Source organism: Uloborus diversus, chromosome 1 (assembly GCF_026930045.1).
Source record: "Uloborus diversus isolate 005 chromosome 1, Udiv.v.3.1, whole genome shotgun sequence".
NCBI lineage: Eukaryota > Metazoa > Arthropoda > Arachnida > Araneae > Uloboridae > Uloborus > Uloborus diversus.
The window spans coordinates 7020876-7035149 of NC_072731.1; the positions used below are offsets into that span (position 1 = coordinate 7020876).

The window sequence follows — 14274 nt, forward strand, 5'->3', positions numbered from 1 at the left end:
CATTACTAATAATAAAACTGAAAGTCTCTCTGTCTGGATCTCTGTGACTTGCAAAGTGCCTAGACTGTTCGGCCGATTTTCATGAAATTTGCCAAAGAATTAGTTTGTAGCATTGGGAGTGTACACCTTTAAGCGATTTTTTGAAAATTCGATTTTGTTCTTTTTATTTTACAATTTTAAGAACATTTTCCCGAGCAAAATGATCATAAGATGGACGAGTAAATTACCAAGTTATCATAACGTGGAACCGTAACGTGGGCAAGCCAATTGGCGAGAAATTCATCATGCATTATTTTGTAAATATACAGGGGAACCAAAAGACCTTTTAATTTTCTACTACAGGCAAAGCCGTGCGGTGCAACTAGTCATAAATACAAGCGCCTGACCGAGAGATAAGAAATAACCAAATATTTTTTTTCTACTCGCAATTACACAACTCTGCTTCTGTATGAACATTTATATGATTTTTGTATATATTTATTCATGAACGTTCTTCATCACTTATTTTTACCTGTTTCACGTATTAACTAGTTACTCACCAGAACATTAATGCGAATTCCGTAGGATAATATTTCACATAATGCGAAATGCGAATTCCTTAAAGTTGAGCAAAGCTAAACCAACGCTGTTTGATACAAACAATGTAACTACTACTCCTTGACACGAATTTAAATACGAAAAAAAATCTTTTTTCCCCAAGTTTTCCCCAAGAAAAAATTTTTTCCCCAAAGAATTCCCCTCAAAATCCATTTCCCCAAAATTTCCCCAGAGAGCACCAGATTTCCCCAAAATGGGGAAATTTTCCCCAATCTGGCAACACTGCAAAAGAGTGAAATTGCTGCCCCGCAAAAAGTGCCGCGCGGGGCGAATCGCCCCCTCCGCGCCACCCTAATAGCTACGCCACTGCCTGATTGTTTAACATGCATCACTTGACATAACTTTTATTCTCGAGGTAGACCGTGCAGAGCCGGGCAACGCAGCTTGTCTTTAAATAAGAAACGAAAAATAAAAACGAAATAAATAAATAACTGGGTGAATTTTTAAAAAAGAAGAAAATTTATGGTGTACACCAAACCCAAACACCTGTACCGTGGTTTGAGAAACCCTGTAAAAATGGCTTTAGGCCAGGGGTGTCCATCCCCCCCCCCCCAAGTTTAATGGCGCAAATCCCCCCCCCCAAAAAAACATTCTCAACCCGCTCTTTCTCTTTTTATTTTTAGCTCTCTTTTTTATTTTATTTATTTTAAAAAATATTTTTTATTTATTTATTTTTTAATTAATTTATTTTTTAAAATATTTTTTATTTATTTATTAATTAATTTATTTTTAATTATTATTAATATTTTATTAGAAAAGTTCTGTGCTACACTATAACACACACGCCAACTAAATAAATAAATGAAATAAAATATAAAGAGAATAAAATAAAATAAAAAATAATTTTACTTAAAAATAAATCGATAAATAAATTTAAAATTTTTTTTAAATCCCCCCCAAAAATTTTGATGGCGCAACTTGTGCCATAATCCCCCCCTGTGGACACCCCTGCTTCAGGCTCCCAAGCAAGCCCCGAATTTTACTATACTTTGTTTGAAAAAAAAATCGCTAATCTACTGTGAGAGCATTAATTAATGAGAAAATCGATACTTGCGATTACTTTTGCATTAGTTCTGGATCGAAATTTATTGTTTTGAAATTTTTACTTGATCCCTGCATATCCTCACTGCCGCTTCTTAGAATCCGAACGTATTCGGGTATCACGTGATAAACGTCAGCCAGACCGCATCAAACTAGTCTGCAGTCTGCTGGATATGTGGCTGTGTTCTGCTGGATCGATATAAATTCCATGCGCCGGCTGTCTCTGCTAAAGCGGTAAGAATTTGTGTTGTAACCTTATTAGAATGTATGTACTGGTCGATTAAATTATTCATCAGAAGTTTCAGACAGAGACCACGTATCGTGGCTTCAAACGTTTCCTGTAAATTTTATTTCATTTCCACGAAACCTTTTTGCAATTTAGGTATTTTTGGCCGGTAAGTCATCCAAATGCCGTATGTTTATTTACTCTGTAAGAGATAATGATTTTTTTCTTTTTATCGTGTTCTCAGATAGCAATGTTGAAGTTTTCCTTCAGATATGTGTTTGTGTTACAGGTAGTATTTGTTTACTTCATTTATCGGTGAATGACTTTTTCTACTTTTAAAAAATAGAAATATAGGTTAAGATTTGTGACGTGTTTCCATGTTCAGATTGGTTCAGATAGTACCTCTGCTTTTTCATGTTCATCATAATTTTCGCAAATTAATCTTTTTAATTTATTTCAGGGACGCATTCTGTGTTCGTGTTTTTCTTTCAAATACTTTATAAATAATATGTTTATCTTTGAAATTAGATTAAAAGTAGAGAGATATACCGAATACACGGCTGAAATTCCAACCGAATATTCGGTCAAATACCCAATATTTGATTAAACTTTTTGAAGTGTAATATTCGTATTTTTGTTCTGTGTGAATTTGAAACAGAAAATGTTCAATTTTTGTCTTTTGTGAAATGTAAATGCGCTGCCATTCAACATCCTAAACTTATCTACATTAAAAGTATAATTATCAATTGAAAATAAGTAAGAAATAAATAAAACATTCTAAAAGCAAAAGAAAATTAATATAGTAAATGGCTAATTTGATTTATGTTTATCTGAAATTCTGCATTAATTGATAACTACTAGTTTCTTTCCTGATACTGATTTGACAACTAATAATCATGCAGTAGCAGATCCAGGCTATGGATTTGGGAGGGGAACTTTTATATAGCAGTCATGTTTATGGGGGGGGGGGGGATATGAAATTACTCAATAAAAAAATAACCATAAAAATTGAGTTTTACAACTTATCCTCTGCATCTTAACGCCTTTTATAAAAAATGTTTAATCATTACAAATTTTGCAGAGTACAATGCTCAGAAAATAATTTAAAAAACCTTTTGTACATTGTTATAGTATGATAAAAAATGATTTACGCGAATCTATCATAAAAATGTTCCTTTTCTTTCAGATCTGTTGGTAGGATGGAAAAAATAAAAAAACCACTTGTTTCATTCGGAGTCTTGACTGATGTTCAGTATGCCGATTGTGAAGATAGGCCAGCTTCATATGATCCCTCCGCAACTCGCTTCTACAGAGGTTCCCTAGCACATGTGAATGAAGCCTTTAAGTTCTGGAAGTCGTCGGAGTTAAAAGTAAAATTTGTGCTGCAATTAGGCGATATCATAGATGGTTTGAATGTATCGCTAAAGGGTTCACATTCTGCATTACAAAGGACGTTAACTCATTTTGAGAAACAATCCATTCCAACATTCCACACAGTTGGTAATCATGAATTGTATAATTTCAACAGAAGAGAATTAGCAGAACTATTTTATGAGTCCATAAAAAAAATTAGCATTCCACCTGAAGTATTTTGTCCCATTAAACCTTTAAGAGATGAATCTAATGCTTCTAATCCTATATTATATTACAAATTCTCCCCTACACCTAGAGTAAAATGCATTTCCCTCGATTGTTTTGATGTGAGTGTGTTAGGTTATCCGCACAGCCATTCCAATTACCAAGAAGCTGCTAAAATACTGACTGCAAAACACAAGCATGACATCTTCAATGACTGGGATTGTGACGGAAGCTTGGAAGGATTGGAGAGTCGGTTCCAGCAGATGAATGGTGCGCTAAGTGAGAAACAGTTGAAGTGGCTTGGCACAGAGTTGACAGAGTCTGATGAGCTTGGACAAAAAGTAATTGTATTTGGTAAGTGTGTTGTTTGTTCATGTTGGCAAATGTACTTATCTATTAGTTTTCCAGTCAATCTGTAAATTCTATCTTAGCTTGCAAAAATTTTTTTCAAAGTGTGCAAAATTACTATTACAGTAGAACCTCAGAAATGTTAACCCCTAAGTTTCTAACTTACGGATACAGATTGTGAAGTAAAGGCCTAAAATTAGTTGTTTGCATGTTGAAATATTTGTTTTCCCTCTTTGTTTGTATAAAGTTATGGAACTACTTTGATATACCCCCCAAATCGGAAATTTGGCAACTTTTTTCCTCGCCAAGCAAAATACCTGTTTTTGACGTTGGTGCAAGATACCTGGTTTTCAACAACACTATATACAGTAGGCATATTGAAAGCTAAAAGATAAAAATAATTAATAGAAAAAAATATATAATTGGAAAATACAACCAGATTTGCGGCAAAATACAGCAAGTCAGAATTTGCTTGATCACTTCACAAAGAAATGACGAATGAATGAAATGGAGCTAAAACATATATGAAATCCAAAAATTGTTGCCACAAAACTTTCAAAAAAAAAAATCGCTCAAAAAATTGTACAAAATACAAGAAAATACTAAATTTGGCAAGAGCAAAAACCTAAAAAAACCTAAATTGGCAACACCAAACTAAGAAACAGCAACCCTAAAAAGTCCGTAGGGAGTGCCAGATTTGGCGCTTAATTTTTTTTTTTTTTTTTGGGGGGGGGGGGGGGGGTATATCAAAGTTATACCAAAGTTAATATGTGATGAATACTGATTTTTGGTGGTTATAGAAATTTCGTAAGTGCTACTTATTTTAATATTTGTCATGTTTGACTTTCTAGGTCATGTTAGCTTATCTCCAGATAGTACAGACTGGAACTGTATATTATGGAACTACGAATCTGTGATAAATACCTTCCATCAGCACAAATGTGTTATTGCATACTTAAGTGGTCATAGTCATAAATCTGGTTATGCAATAGATTCACATCATATTAGTTACGTAGTCTTCAATGGCATAGTTGAAACACCTCCAGACACGACGTCTTTTGCAACAGTTTCCATCTTTGAAGACTGCTTGGAAATCCATGGCCATGGGTTGGAGCAGAGTTACAATATTCCCTTTATGACAAATATTAGTACAGAAGAAATAGTAGAAACTGATATAGAGACATCACCAAGCACTGTTAAAGTAGAAGTATAATGTAGAAAGAGTAAGTATTGCATTCATTATTTAGTACCTAAGCATAAATTTTAGGTTAGCTTTAATTTTCTAAAACAATAAGCTCTCAAATTTTATAGAAGTTTCAGTGAAATGTTTAGTTACTTTAAAATTGGTAAATGATACTCGCAATCTTTTTCGTATTATTAACTTATTTTTGTTATTTTAGTCCAATCATTACCAATTTTTTTTGAGCCCATTGCCCCTTCTAAAGATTGACTGGCACCTATCCCCCCCCCCTTTTTCCTTAGAAAAGAACCATAACTTGACGCTAGTGAATGAACATCTATTTTTTTTAAAACATCATTGCTTATTTTAAATTTGAAGTCAAAATGTACATGATGCATTTAAAGCAATTTCATGCAATCATTCTTAAATTAACAAACAAAAAATAAATAATTCAAAGTACCTTTGTTACATTTTTTTTCTTTTCTAAAACTAACTGATCGGTATTTGAAGGCAAGTACTAAACTAAGATTGTTGACATATTTTTAAAAAACAAGTACCTTTTTTATGATTTTTTCTATTGTTTAAATTGGAATCTGGGGACTTAAAAACAGACACTTGAAATTAAAAAAAAAATAGTAAGAAGAATTTGAAAATTCAAACTTAGCAATGGATCATGAAATACTTCTTAAAAGTTCAACCAAGGTGTGAAAAGGAAGCCCCTAAACTTGATTTTGTTTCTTTTTTAATTTGTAATTCTTTGCCTGACCCCTGAACAATCGGTTTTGCATGCATCTTCAATTTTGATATTCGCTAGTTTTCTATTATTACTATTTTGTCTTTTAAATGCTAATAGCCACCTTGAGGAGTCCAATCGCCTCCAGGTTGGAAACCACTGTTCGACACTCAAGTTATAAAAATGATTAACTAGAAGTGCAGTATTCACCATGGCTCAGCCTGTGATATCAACTAGCGATTAAAATCTTAAATAATTCACAAGAAAGTATGGTCGAAACCAGTCTGAAGTAAACATATACTTAAACTTTCAACAACATAAGGCATTTCATGAAAACAACCAAAAGATCATGAATTGAAACAATAAAAATTTGTACATAAAAAGTAGTCGAAAACTTTGTACTGCATAGTGAATAAAATATGACAACATATATAAAGTACAAATTCAAAATGAAAAAAGGTTAAAAAACCAGCAAACAGCTGTTTCGGCACTCTAAAATACAAGTGCCATCATCAGTGCAATTAAAAACGAAGACAGGTTCAACCCGACTAAAACACAGTCGAGGCGAACATTGGAATGAGAGACGAGTTGTAAAAGATATAAGAGCAGTACCGGAAACAATGACGTCAAGGTTATGTCAGAGCTACAGAGGACAGTTGCACTCGGGAGAAAACGTCACGGACAAAAAATAAATCAAATAACAGACTTCCAAACATTAGGAAAAGGGGGAGTGCTAGACAAATCATTGACGATTAAATTAGCATTTTTCCATATGTAATATGACTCCCAAAAATCTAAATCATGAATGGACGAACACTCGTGAATAACTTTGGCGGAAGAAAAAATAAAATTATGGCCACAAGACCAATGTTGAGCAATAGAGGAGCGTTTGAGATCCTGTTTTTTGACGTAGTTTTCGTGTTCTTTTATCCGGAATTTGATGGATCGTCGAGTCTGCCCAATGTAGGCCAATTTGCACTGGCAGGAAACACTATAAATGCCCCATTTGTCAAGGTTCTGAACAGGGTGTTTAAGCTGTGAAAATTTTAATTTATTAACAGGAAAAAAAGTGACGGAAAAATGAAACTTTTTTAAGATTTTGGCAATTTGTAGACTGATTTTAGGAAAAAAGGGTAAGACAACGGAACTCGAATAGTTCACAGGAGCAAGTGTTTGATTTTTGTTAGCTGAGCTACATAGCTTCTTATAAATGGTATCAATAATATCTGATGTGAATCCCCGATCAACCACAATACCTCGTAGGTAATTCAGTTCTGATGAAAGTAAATTGGAATTTGAACAAATGGCTAAAGCACGGTAAATAAAAGATCTAAAAGAAGCCAATTTTTGTTTAGGAGGGTGAACGGATAACTTGTGGGGGGGAAGAGAAACAGCAAAGGATTTACGGAAAACAGTAGTTGTAAACATATTGTTATGACGAGTGATGGACACATCAAGAAAAGAAAGATGATTTCCGTTCTTAAAGTTTCATTTTTCCGTCACTTTTTCTCCTGTTAATAAATTAAATTTTCACAGCTTAAACACCCTGTTCAGAACCTTGACAAATGGGGCATTTATAGTGTTTCCTGCCAGTGCAAATTGGCCTACATTGGGCAGACTCGACGATCCCTCAAATTCCGGATAAAAGAACACGAAAATTATGTCAAAAAACAGGATCTCAAACGCTCCTCTATTGCTCAACATTGTTGGTCTTGTGGCCATAATTTTATTTTTTCTTCCGCCAAAGTTATTCACAAGTGTTCGTCCATTCATGATTTAGATTTTTGGGAGTCATATTACATATGAAAAAATGCTAATTTAATCGTCAATGATTTGTCTAGCACTCCCCCTTTTCCTAATGTTTGGAAGTCTGTTATTTGATTTATTTTTTGTCCGTGACGTTTTCTCCTGAGTGCAACTGTCCTCTGTAGCTCTGACTTCCGGTACTGCTCTCATATCTTTTACAACTCGTCTCTCATTCCAATGTTCGCCTCGACTGTGTTTTAGTCGGGTTGAACCTGTCTTCGTTTTTAATTGCACTGATGATGGCACTTATATTTTAGAGTGCCGAAACAGCTGTTTGCTGGTTTTTTAACCTTTTTTCATTTTGAATTTGTACTTTATATACGTTGTCATATTTTATTCAATAAAAATTTGTGCTTACGTGCATGGACGAATTGAACATTGTTTTGTCATATTTTTAAAAAACACCAAACTGGTTCCTAAATTTGTGTCAAAGCACTCTTTTGGGAATTTAAAGATTTTCTGTGTCCTTTCCTAAGTAAATGTAGGACTAATCCAGGGGTGTCTTTAATCTGAAATTTCAGATAATTTTGGGTTGCCATTTTCGAAAATTTTTGGCCAACACATTCTAAAACTGAATAATCGTTTAAAAAAAATTTTTGAAATGGTTTTTTTTCCCAATGATTTTTATATGCATATATGAAGTTTTTTTTATGGGGGAAGGGGGGGGGGGTGAGCTTCGTCATAAGAGCCATTTCCAAGGACACTTTCGACCTTGGAAAAAACCTGCTTTTCACCGCATTCTAGTTATTTGTGAGGTTTATGTGGAATCTTTCTACTCCTGCTAGCTGCTGGAGTGTAAGCGGTGTTTCTACGCAGAATGCATTACGCGAAAGAAGTTCGTCTACTAGCCACTAAGGATGCTGGGTAAAAACCACTTTATCTGGTATAATGGGAGAACCTCTTTTTACATGGAAACGGGGGAATTTTTCAATCGGTTTTTTGTGGAGCCAGAGCGGGGATTTACGAGGTAGAGAAAGGCGTTATGAACGTGGCAATAGTTTCCGAAAATATCATTTTCAGAAAATTTTACTTGAGTCCATTATCACTCCTGGGCTAATTATAACTAACAGACAAAAATTAATAAAATGTGCATAGTCCTATTGGGTGGGAAAGCATATGCTAATCAGTAAAGGTAACTGTAAAATACATCAAGTTCACAACTTCTTTAACAATGGGAGAAAAGTAGCATTGAAGAAAATGTGAGAAAAGAAGATATTAAATTTGTAAGAACAAATCCATTGAAAATAAGTGAGTATTCAGTATTTTTTCTTCTTCTGATGTTTTACCTTCTAAGTATGCATGCTTTTTTATTATTTTTCTAAAGGAATAAATTACTTTTACAATTATATATATCAGTGGTTCCCAACCCATGGGCCGTAGACACTGTTCGAGAATCTGAAATATCAAGATAAATATTGGGGTCTTAATTCCATTTTTTTTTTTTTTTTTTTTTTTTTTTTTTGCAAAAAATCACTTTTTAGATGTACCGACACTCTTACTCAAAAGCTCTGATTACCATGGCTCATAGCCATTAAGGTACTTCAAAATTAAGATTTTTCATATTTCTACCTCTGACCTATAATTGAAGATGAAATCAGATGAATCGGAAAATCCTTTACGGAAAATTGCTAATGAAACTACTATTAGCTTGAAGCTTCTAGTTAAAAATGCTCCTCCTTTGTTAAACTGGCATGACTAACCAGTGAATTGATACACTTGAGGGGCTTTTCGAGAAGCTAACTGTTTGAATGAGACTTTTCATTGCAGTTTAAAAAAAATAATGTAGAATTGCATTGAATGTTGCGAGTGATTTGAGACTAAAACTATCTCGTTTCAATCCAGATGTCAACTCCCTCGTAGACGAAAAATAGCATCAAAAATCCCATGCAGCCTTAACTTTGACAACTTTAAAACTAGAAGACAACTATATGAGCAGATATCCCCCCGCCCCAAAAAGTAAATTTTGGTTGTGCAAGTAATGTATAGTAGTTTGTGGGCCTCAATTGTGTTTTCCACAAAAGTGGTGGGTCGCACAACTAAAAAGGTTGGGAACCGCTGACATAGATAGATATAGGCCTTGAATTCTACATCATATAATACTCAAACAAATATTTTACCTATAACAGAGAAAGGAACCACATTTTTAATGATAAAGGTGGCACACTAAGAGTGAATGCGATGTTTATGTGAATATTCATATGAAATGTGCAAATGTTAGCATGAATGCCTTTTTAAAATTAGATTTATTCATTATTTTGTATTTCAATGGCATATTCTGTTTCAGATATTTTGCGATTGGCTAACCGGAGGCCTTGGATTGCTCTTACAGCCAACTTTGTTTTACGTTTTTTTTTAAATTAACTTATTTTGTGTATTGATATTAATTTTTCTGCGTTTAATATATAAACAGTGATGTAGTAATTTTCCTGAGTGAACAGTGGGGTGTTGAAATTTTCAGGAATGTTAAAATGCTGGATTAAAATTTTCGATTTAGAAACCAATTGGTGTGTCCTTATGAAAAGAAATTTCTACATTTGAGGAAGTTTCACCCTTCTCTAGTCACAACTTAACATTCAACCAATCTTTTACTTGCACCATTTCGAAATATAAATTCAGGTAGCAGGTGAATGAAGTAATTACTGATCCTTTCTTATTTGGTTTAGTTAAAAAGTTTAGATTCCCTCTACTGAAAAAAAAATATCCTTGTGATTTTAAGCTTGTCAGTAATTTTCAGATTCATGTTGTTGATGAATACTGAATGTAAACTAGAATGTCCATTTCTTAGGAAAGATTCCTGTAAAGCATTATAACCATTAATATCTTTAACTTAACATATTTTAACCTGAAGATTTTTTTATATTTTTGTCTGTTTCATGCTTTTTAAAATCACTATCAGAAGCTAGGCTAAGAAGTTATGTCATACTAGTAAATTAGTTTTATATAATATACCAGGCCTTGTCGTTTCATTAATATTTTTATCTTTCAAAAGCATATGAAGTTCAGCTTTAAAAATAACAAAACAAAAACAACAAAATGACTAAAATAAGAAAGTGTTTTATTTGCTGATTTGGTTGAAAATCAGATTTAGCATTGCATTTACCATTTTGTAAATACTCTAAGTTATACTCATTATTTTCTGTACATATTTCATATAGAAATAGTTATTAATAGACACATGGATATCATTGTATGATGAAATGTTTAATAAATATGCTTAGATTATTCTTTGTGTGAATTGTTTTATTGCTTCTAATTATTGAGTTTTGCATCAATCTGTAACCTTTTGTCATTTTTAGTAATCTCTGAACTAATGGTAACCTTTAAGAACATGGACGGCATACACCAAGAAAGCAGCTGTGAATTTCAGAATAGTCAGTTGACCAACACCTAGCCATTATTTACCCTTTTTCCAAGGTCCTTTCAGTTACGTACTTATGTTCAAAGTCGAGAGTTGCCTATTTGTCTTGTTCTTTGATTATTTTTCATAGAAACCACTCTAAATGTTCCAATTTTGCTTGCAAAAAAAGCATATAAAAGTAAAAAAATACAATTGTGAGAGCTGCAATAATTGTTCAACAAATGCCAACGAGTTGTCTCATTGACTAAAATATCATATGTATGCATCTAAAAAAAAATCTTTTTTTTTTTAATTTTATATTTGTGAAATTCACAAATTAAATGCTATTGTGATTGTATTCATCTGTTCGTTCAATTAGATCTTTGCTCGTTTCTATAACATTACTAGACTTTTCTAGAACATTACAAGAATAGGAAAATCTTTTAAAAACTGATAGTTGAACTTTGAAACATGATGGCGTATGGAGTACGCCACCCGTGTTCTTATGTTACTTCAAATGGTTCGTGTTCTTAAAGCTTAATATTTATTTCAGTGAATTATGATTAACTATGTTGATGGCCAATGCTTTTTACATTTTTTTTCCGGGTTTCATAAGCTTGGTATTTTTTTTATTACCTCAGGTAGTATTTAAAAACTTATTAAAATATTCATGAAAAGCATAATTATAAGTATTTGTTACCATGAAAGTCCAAAATTTGGTAAATGTTAGCCAGTGAATACCAACATTACCGCATGGAAGATATGGCTGAAAGTATTAATATTTCTGATGAAAGTCGACATTTTGAAATTTCGGTCTTTCTGTTACATATTAGCATTACCTGCCAGAGCTTTGCATTTGGTAACATTTGAAGGAAGATACAAGTCAAGCTGTGGTCATTGTTTTCATAATTTACATATTTAAAAAGGTAAGATCTATAGCAGCGACAGGGGGGGAAAACTGATTGGACGGTCAAAAATACTGACTAAAAGTTCTAAAAAGTAAAACTTTGGCGTAACAAAAAAAGAGTATCATACTTAGTGCAATAGGTGCTAGCTTTGTTTCTAATGTGCAGTAACATAATGTAAAGCTAATTTGGTACAAATTTTGATTGAAAGTTCAGTTTAATTCATATATTTATTTTTAATAAATAAAACTTTTCTGTAGCTAGGAAAATAAATTAAAAGCTTTAGCAACTGTTTAAAATATGATTATGTAATTAAGAGGGGAATTTCATTCACATTTTTTTTTTTCCTGTGAAAACACGCAGAAAAACAACCTTAAGAAAAATTCTGAAATACAGAAACACAAAGTGAAAAAACAGATAAATTGAACATTTAACCCTGTTAATTTAATTATTCCTATAATTACAAACACTTTTTTAATTTATAAACTATTTTTAAGATTGAGAAACATAGTTAAAAATATTAATATGAACTTGTGATTCTGTTACCCCTAATTACTTCAAACATGTGGTTTTGGATCCAAGTTTTGCATTACATGTGGGAAGGGCATGGGCGTCGTGGCCGGGGGGGGGAGGGACCGGACCCACCCCCAATATTTGAGGACCGGACCCCCTCGATAATTGTCAAGATGAAATTCATTATTTTGGGGAAATTATTTTTGCTTTGAAGACTTTAAACAGTTGCGTAATATATAATTTACCATGTTTAATTCATATCAAATAAAACTAAATGAACATAGAAAAAAAATGAACTAAAAAAAACAAAATATGTGATGTGTATAGTGAACGGAAAGTCGGAAAGTGAACTTCATTGACAAATTATTGCTCTGCTTTACGCACACTAGCTTTAGTGAAGGATACTAGAAAGGGGATACCTTCTCCTGAGTGCAATGTCAACCATCCATAGTCGAGTCTCCAGCGTATATGCACCCCCCCTCCCTTTTTTATGACTCTCGTGCTAATAAGTCAACAGTCGTCAGACGGGGATCTGAGCTTCTGCTCCTTTCTTATCTCGTTTCTCGGTGCTTCGAGGTTTTTTTTTTGAAATGTTTCAACTTTTATAAATTTTAATGGAATAAATAATACTCCTTTTAGTTATTAAAGCTTAACAGAAAATTATCCATTAATAATCCTGCTTTACTGAACAAATTTTATTGAAATAACCATTTTAAAACTTATTGTCACGTGTCAGAAAAAAGCAGTTCATTTCTCTATCTCTTCCTCATCGTCCACTGATCAGAATTCAATTATACACCAAATGCTGTTTGCTCTCTGTGTAGACCAGTACTTTCCAATCTGTGAGGTGTGCCTCTCAAGGCAGGCCTGTCACTTAAAGAGGATCGAGAAATTAGAAATTAATGAAATAACATTAGCATGGTTTTTATTGTTTTTTGGTTTCATATGCGTTGAGTGTATGGAGGATTCAACAAAAAAGCAAAATTCTGGTGCATTTGTTACAAAAATCCTGAAAAAATTAAGAAAATACTTTAAAAGGTAGCATTATTAAAATATGATATTATGAGAGCTTAATTATGTGTGTCTTATTTTATTTTTGTAGTTGTGTTTTTCGTAGGTTCGTGAATGTCATAACGGTGAATTATATACTTTAATTTTTTAATTAAAAAACATCAAATTAAACTCCTTCGAATCCAACTTGTGCCAAGAACTTAGAGCTGCAGGGTTTATCACTATGTAATATAAAAATTTAATTACACAGATGTCGCGGCTTATATAAGTCACATTTTGTTCTGAACAGCTTTGATTCCATAAAGCGGCTGATTCAATAGAGCTGGATTTCGTTTTTGCCGATTTCATTCATTAAGAACGGTTGATTCAATTGTCTACTGTTTCAAAATGTTGAAAATTTGGTGCGGCTACTCTTGGTGTGCCGCCCTTCGTCGTGTAAAGTTGAAAGAAGCTTCAGTGCGCTGAGAAAGTTGAAATGGTATCTAAGGTCGACTATGACACAAAAGCGGTTGAATCATGTTGCTTTATGCTACATTCACAAAAATATCTTGGACGAAATTGATCACAAAAAAATAGCACGGATATTCGTATCCCATGTGCAGTCTAGAAAAAATGTATTTGTTGGTATTTAATTTTTTTTTCTTATTGTGCAATTATGTGAATCAAGATGTACCCGTTTAAGATATTGTATTAAATGTAAACCCATTATATATATATACATATACACACACGAGTTTTTCTTAATGCAACTTGAAAATGATAGAATGGTCCCCCCCAATCAATTTCAGCTGATGACGCCAATGGGGAAGGGGGAAGTTCATAACCGTTCCATGCTTGTTCTATCTCGCATTTAAGGTCCTGTGTCAAAAAATATTGGTTGCAGTTTCATATAACTTTGGTTCGAGATGTTGCCATGCATTTTACATTGGATTTACATTCGGATTTTTCAAACACTACATTTTACCGACCAGTTTTATGCCCTGAGCCAGTACAATCTTA

The 14274-nt window shown here is 33.1% G+C and overlaps 1 protein-coding gene across 2 annotated transcripts; it reads left to right on the plus strand.

Annotated features, from left to right (window-relative positions):
- Positions 1–1796: 1796 nt before the first annotated feature.
- Positions 1797–10713, plus strand: LOC129234413 (uncharacterized). 2 transcript variants are annotated; one of them, XM_054868409.1, is made up of 4 exons: positions 1797–1872; positions 3051–3796; positions 4642–5013; positions 9794–10713. In XM_054868409.1, exons 1-3 carry the CDS (start codon positions 1847–1849, stop codon positions 5001–5003), a joined length of 1134 nt encoding a protein of 377 aa, XP_054724384.1. In that variant the 5' UTR covers positions 1797–1846; the 3' UTR covers positions 5004–5013; positions 9794–10713. The 2 variants fall into 2 exon arrangements, with proteins under 2 accessions (XP_054724384.1, XP_054724383.1); XM_054868408.1 differs by lacking the exon at positions 1797–1872 and adding an exon at positions 1882–2033.
- Positions 10714–14274: the final 3561 nt, after the last annotated feature.

What these genes read in the sequence shown, in the direction of transcription:
- LOC129234413 (XM_054868408.1), top strand. Translation starts at nt 1,906, where the DNA reads ATGTACTGGTCGATTAAATTATTCATCAGAAGTTTCAGACAGAGACCA. An exon ending in AATTTAGGTATTTTTGGCCG is followed by an intron (nt 2,034 to 3,050) that starts GTAAGTCATCCA and finishes CTTTTCTTTCAG; the next exon opens with ATCTGTTGGTAGGATGGAAA. An exon ending in ACAAAAAGTAATTGTATTTG is followed by an intron (nt 3,797 to 4,641) that starts GTAAGTGTGTTG and finishes TTGACTTTCTAG; the next exon opens with GTCATGTTAGCTTATCTCCA.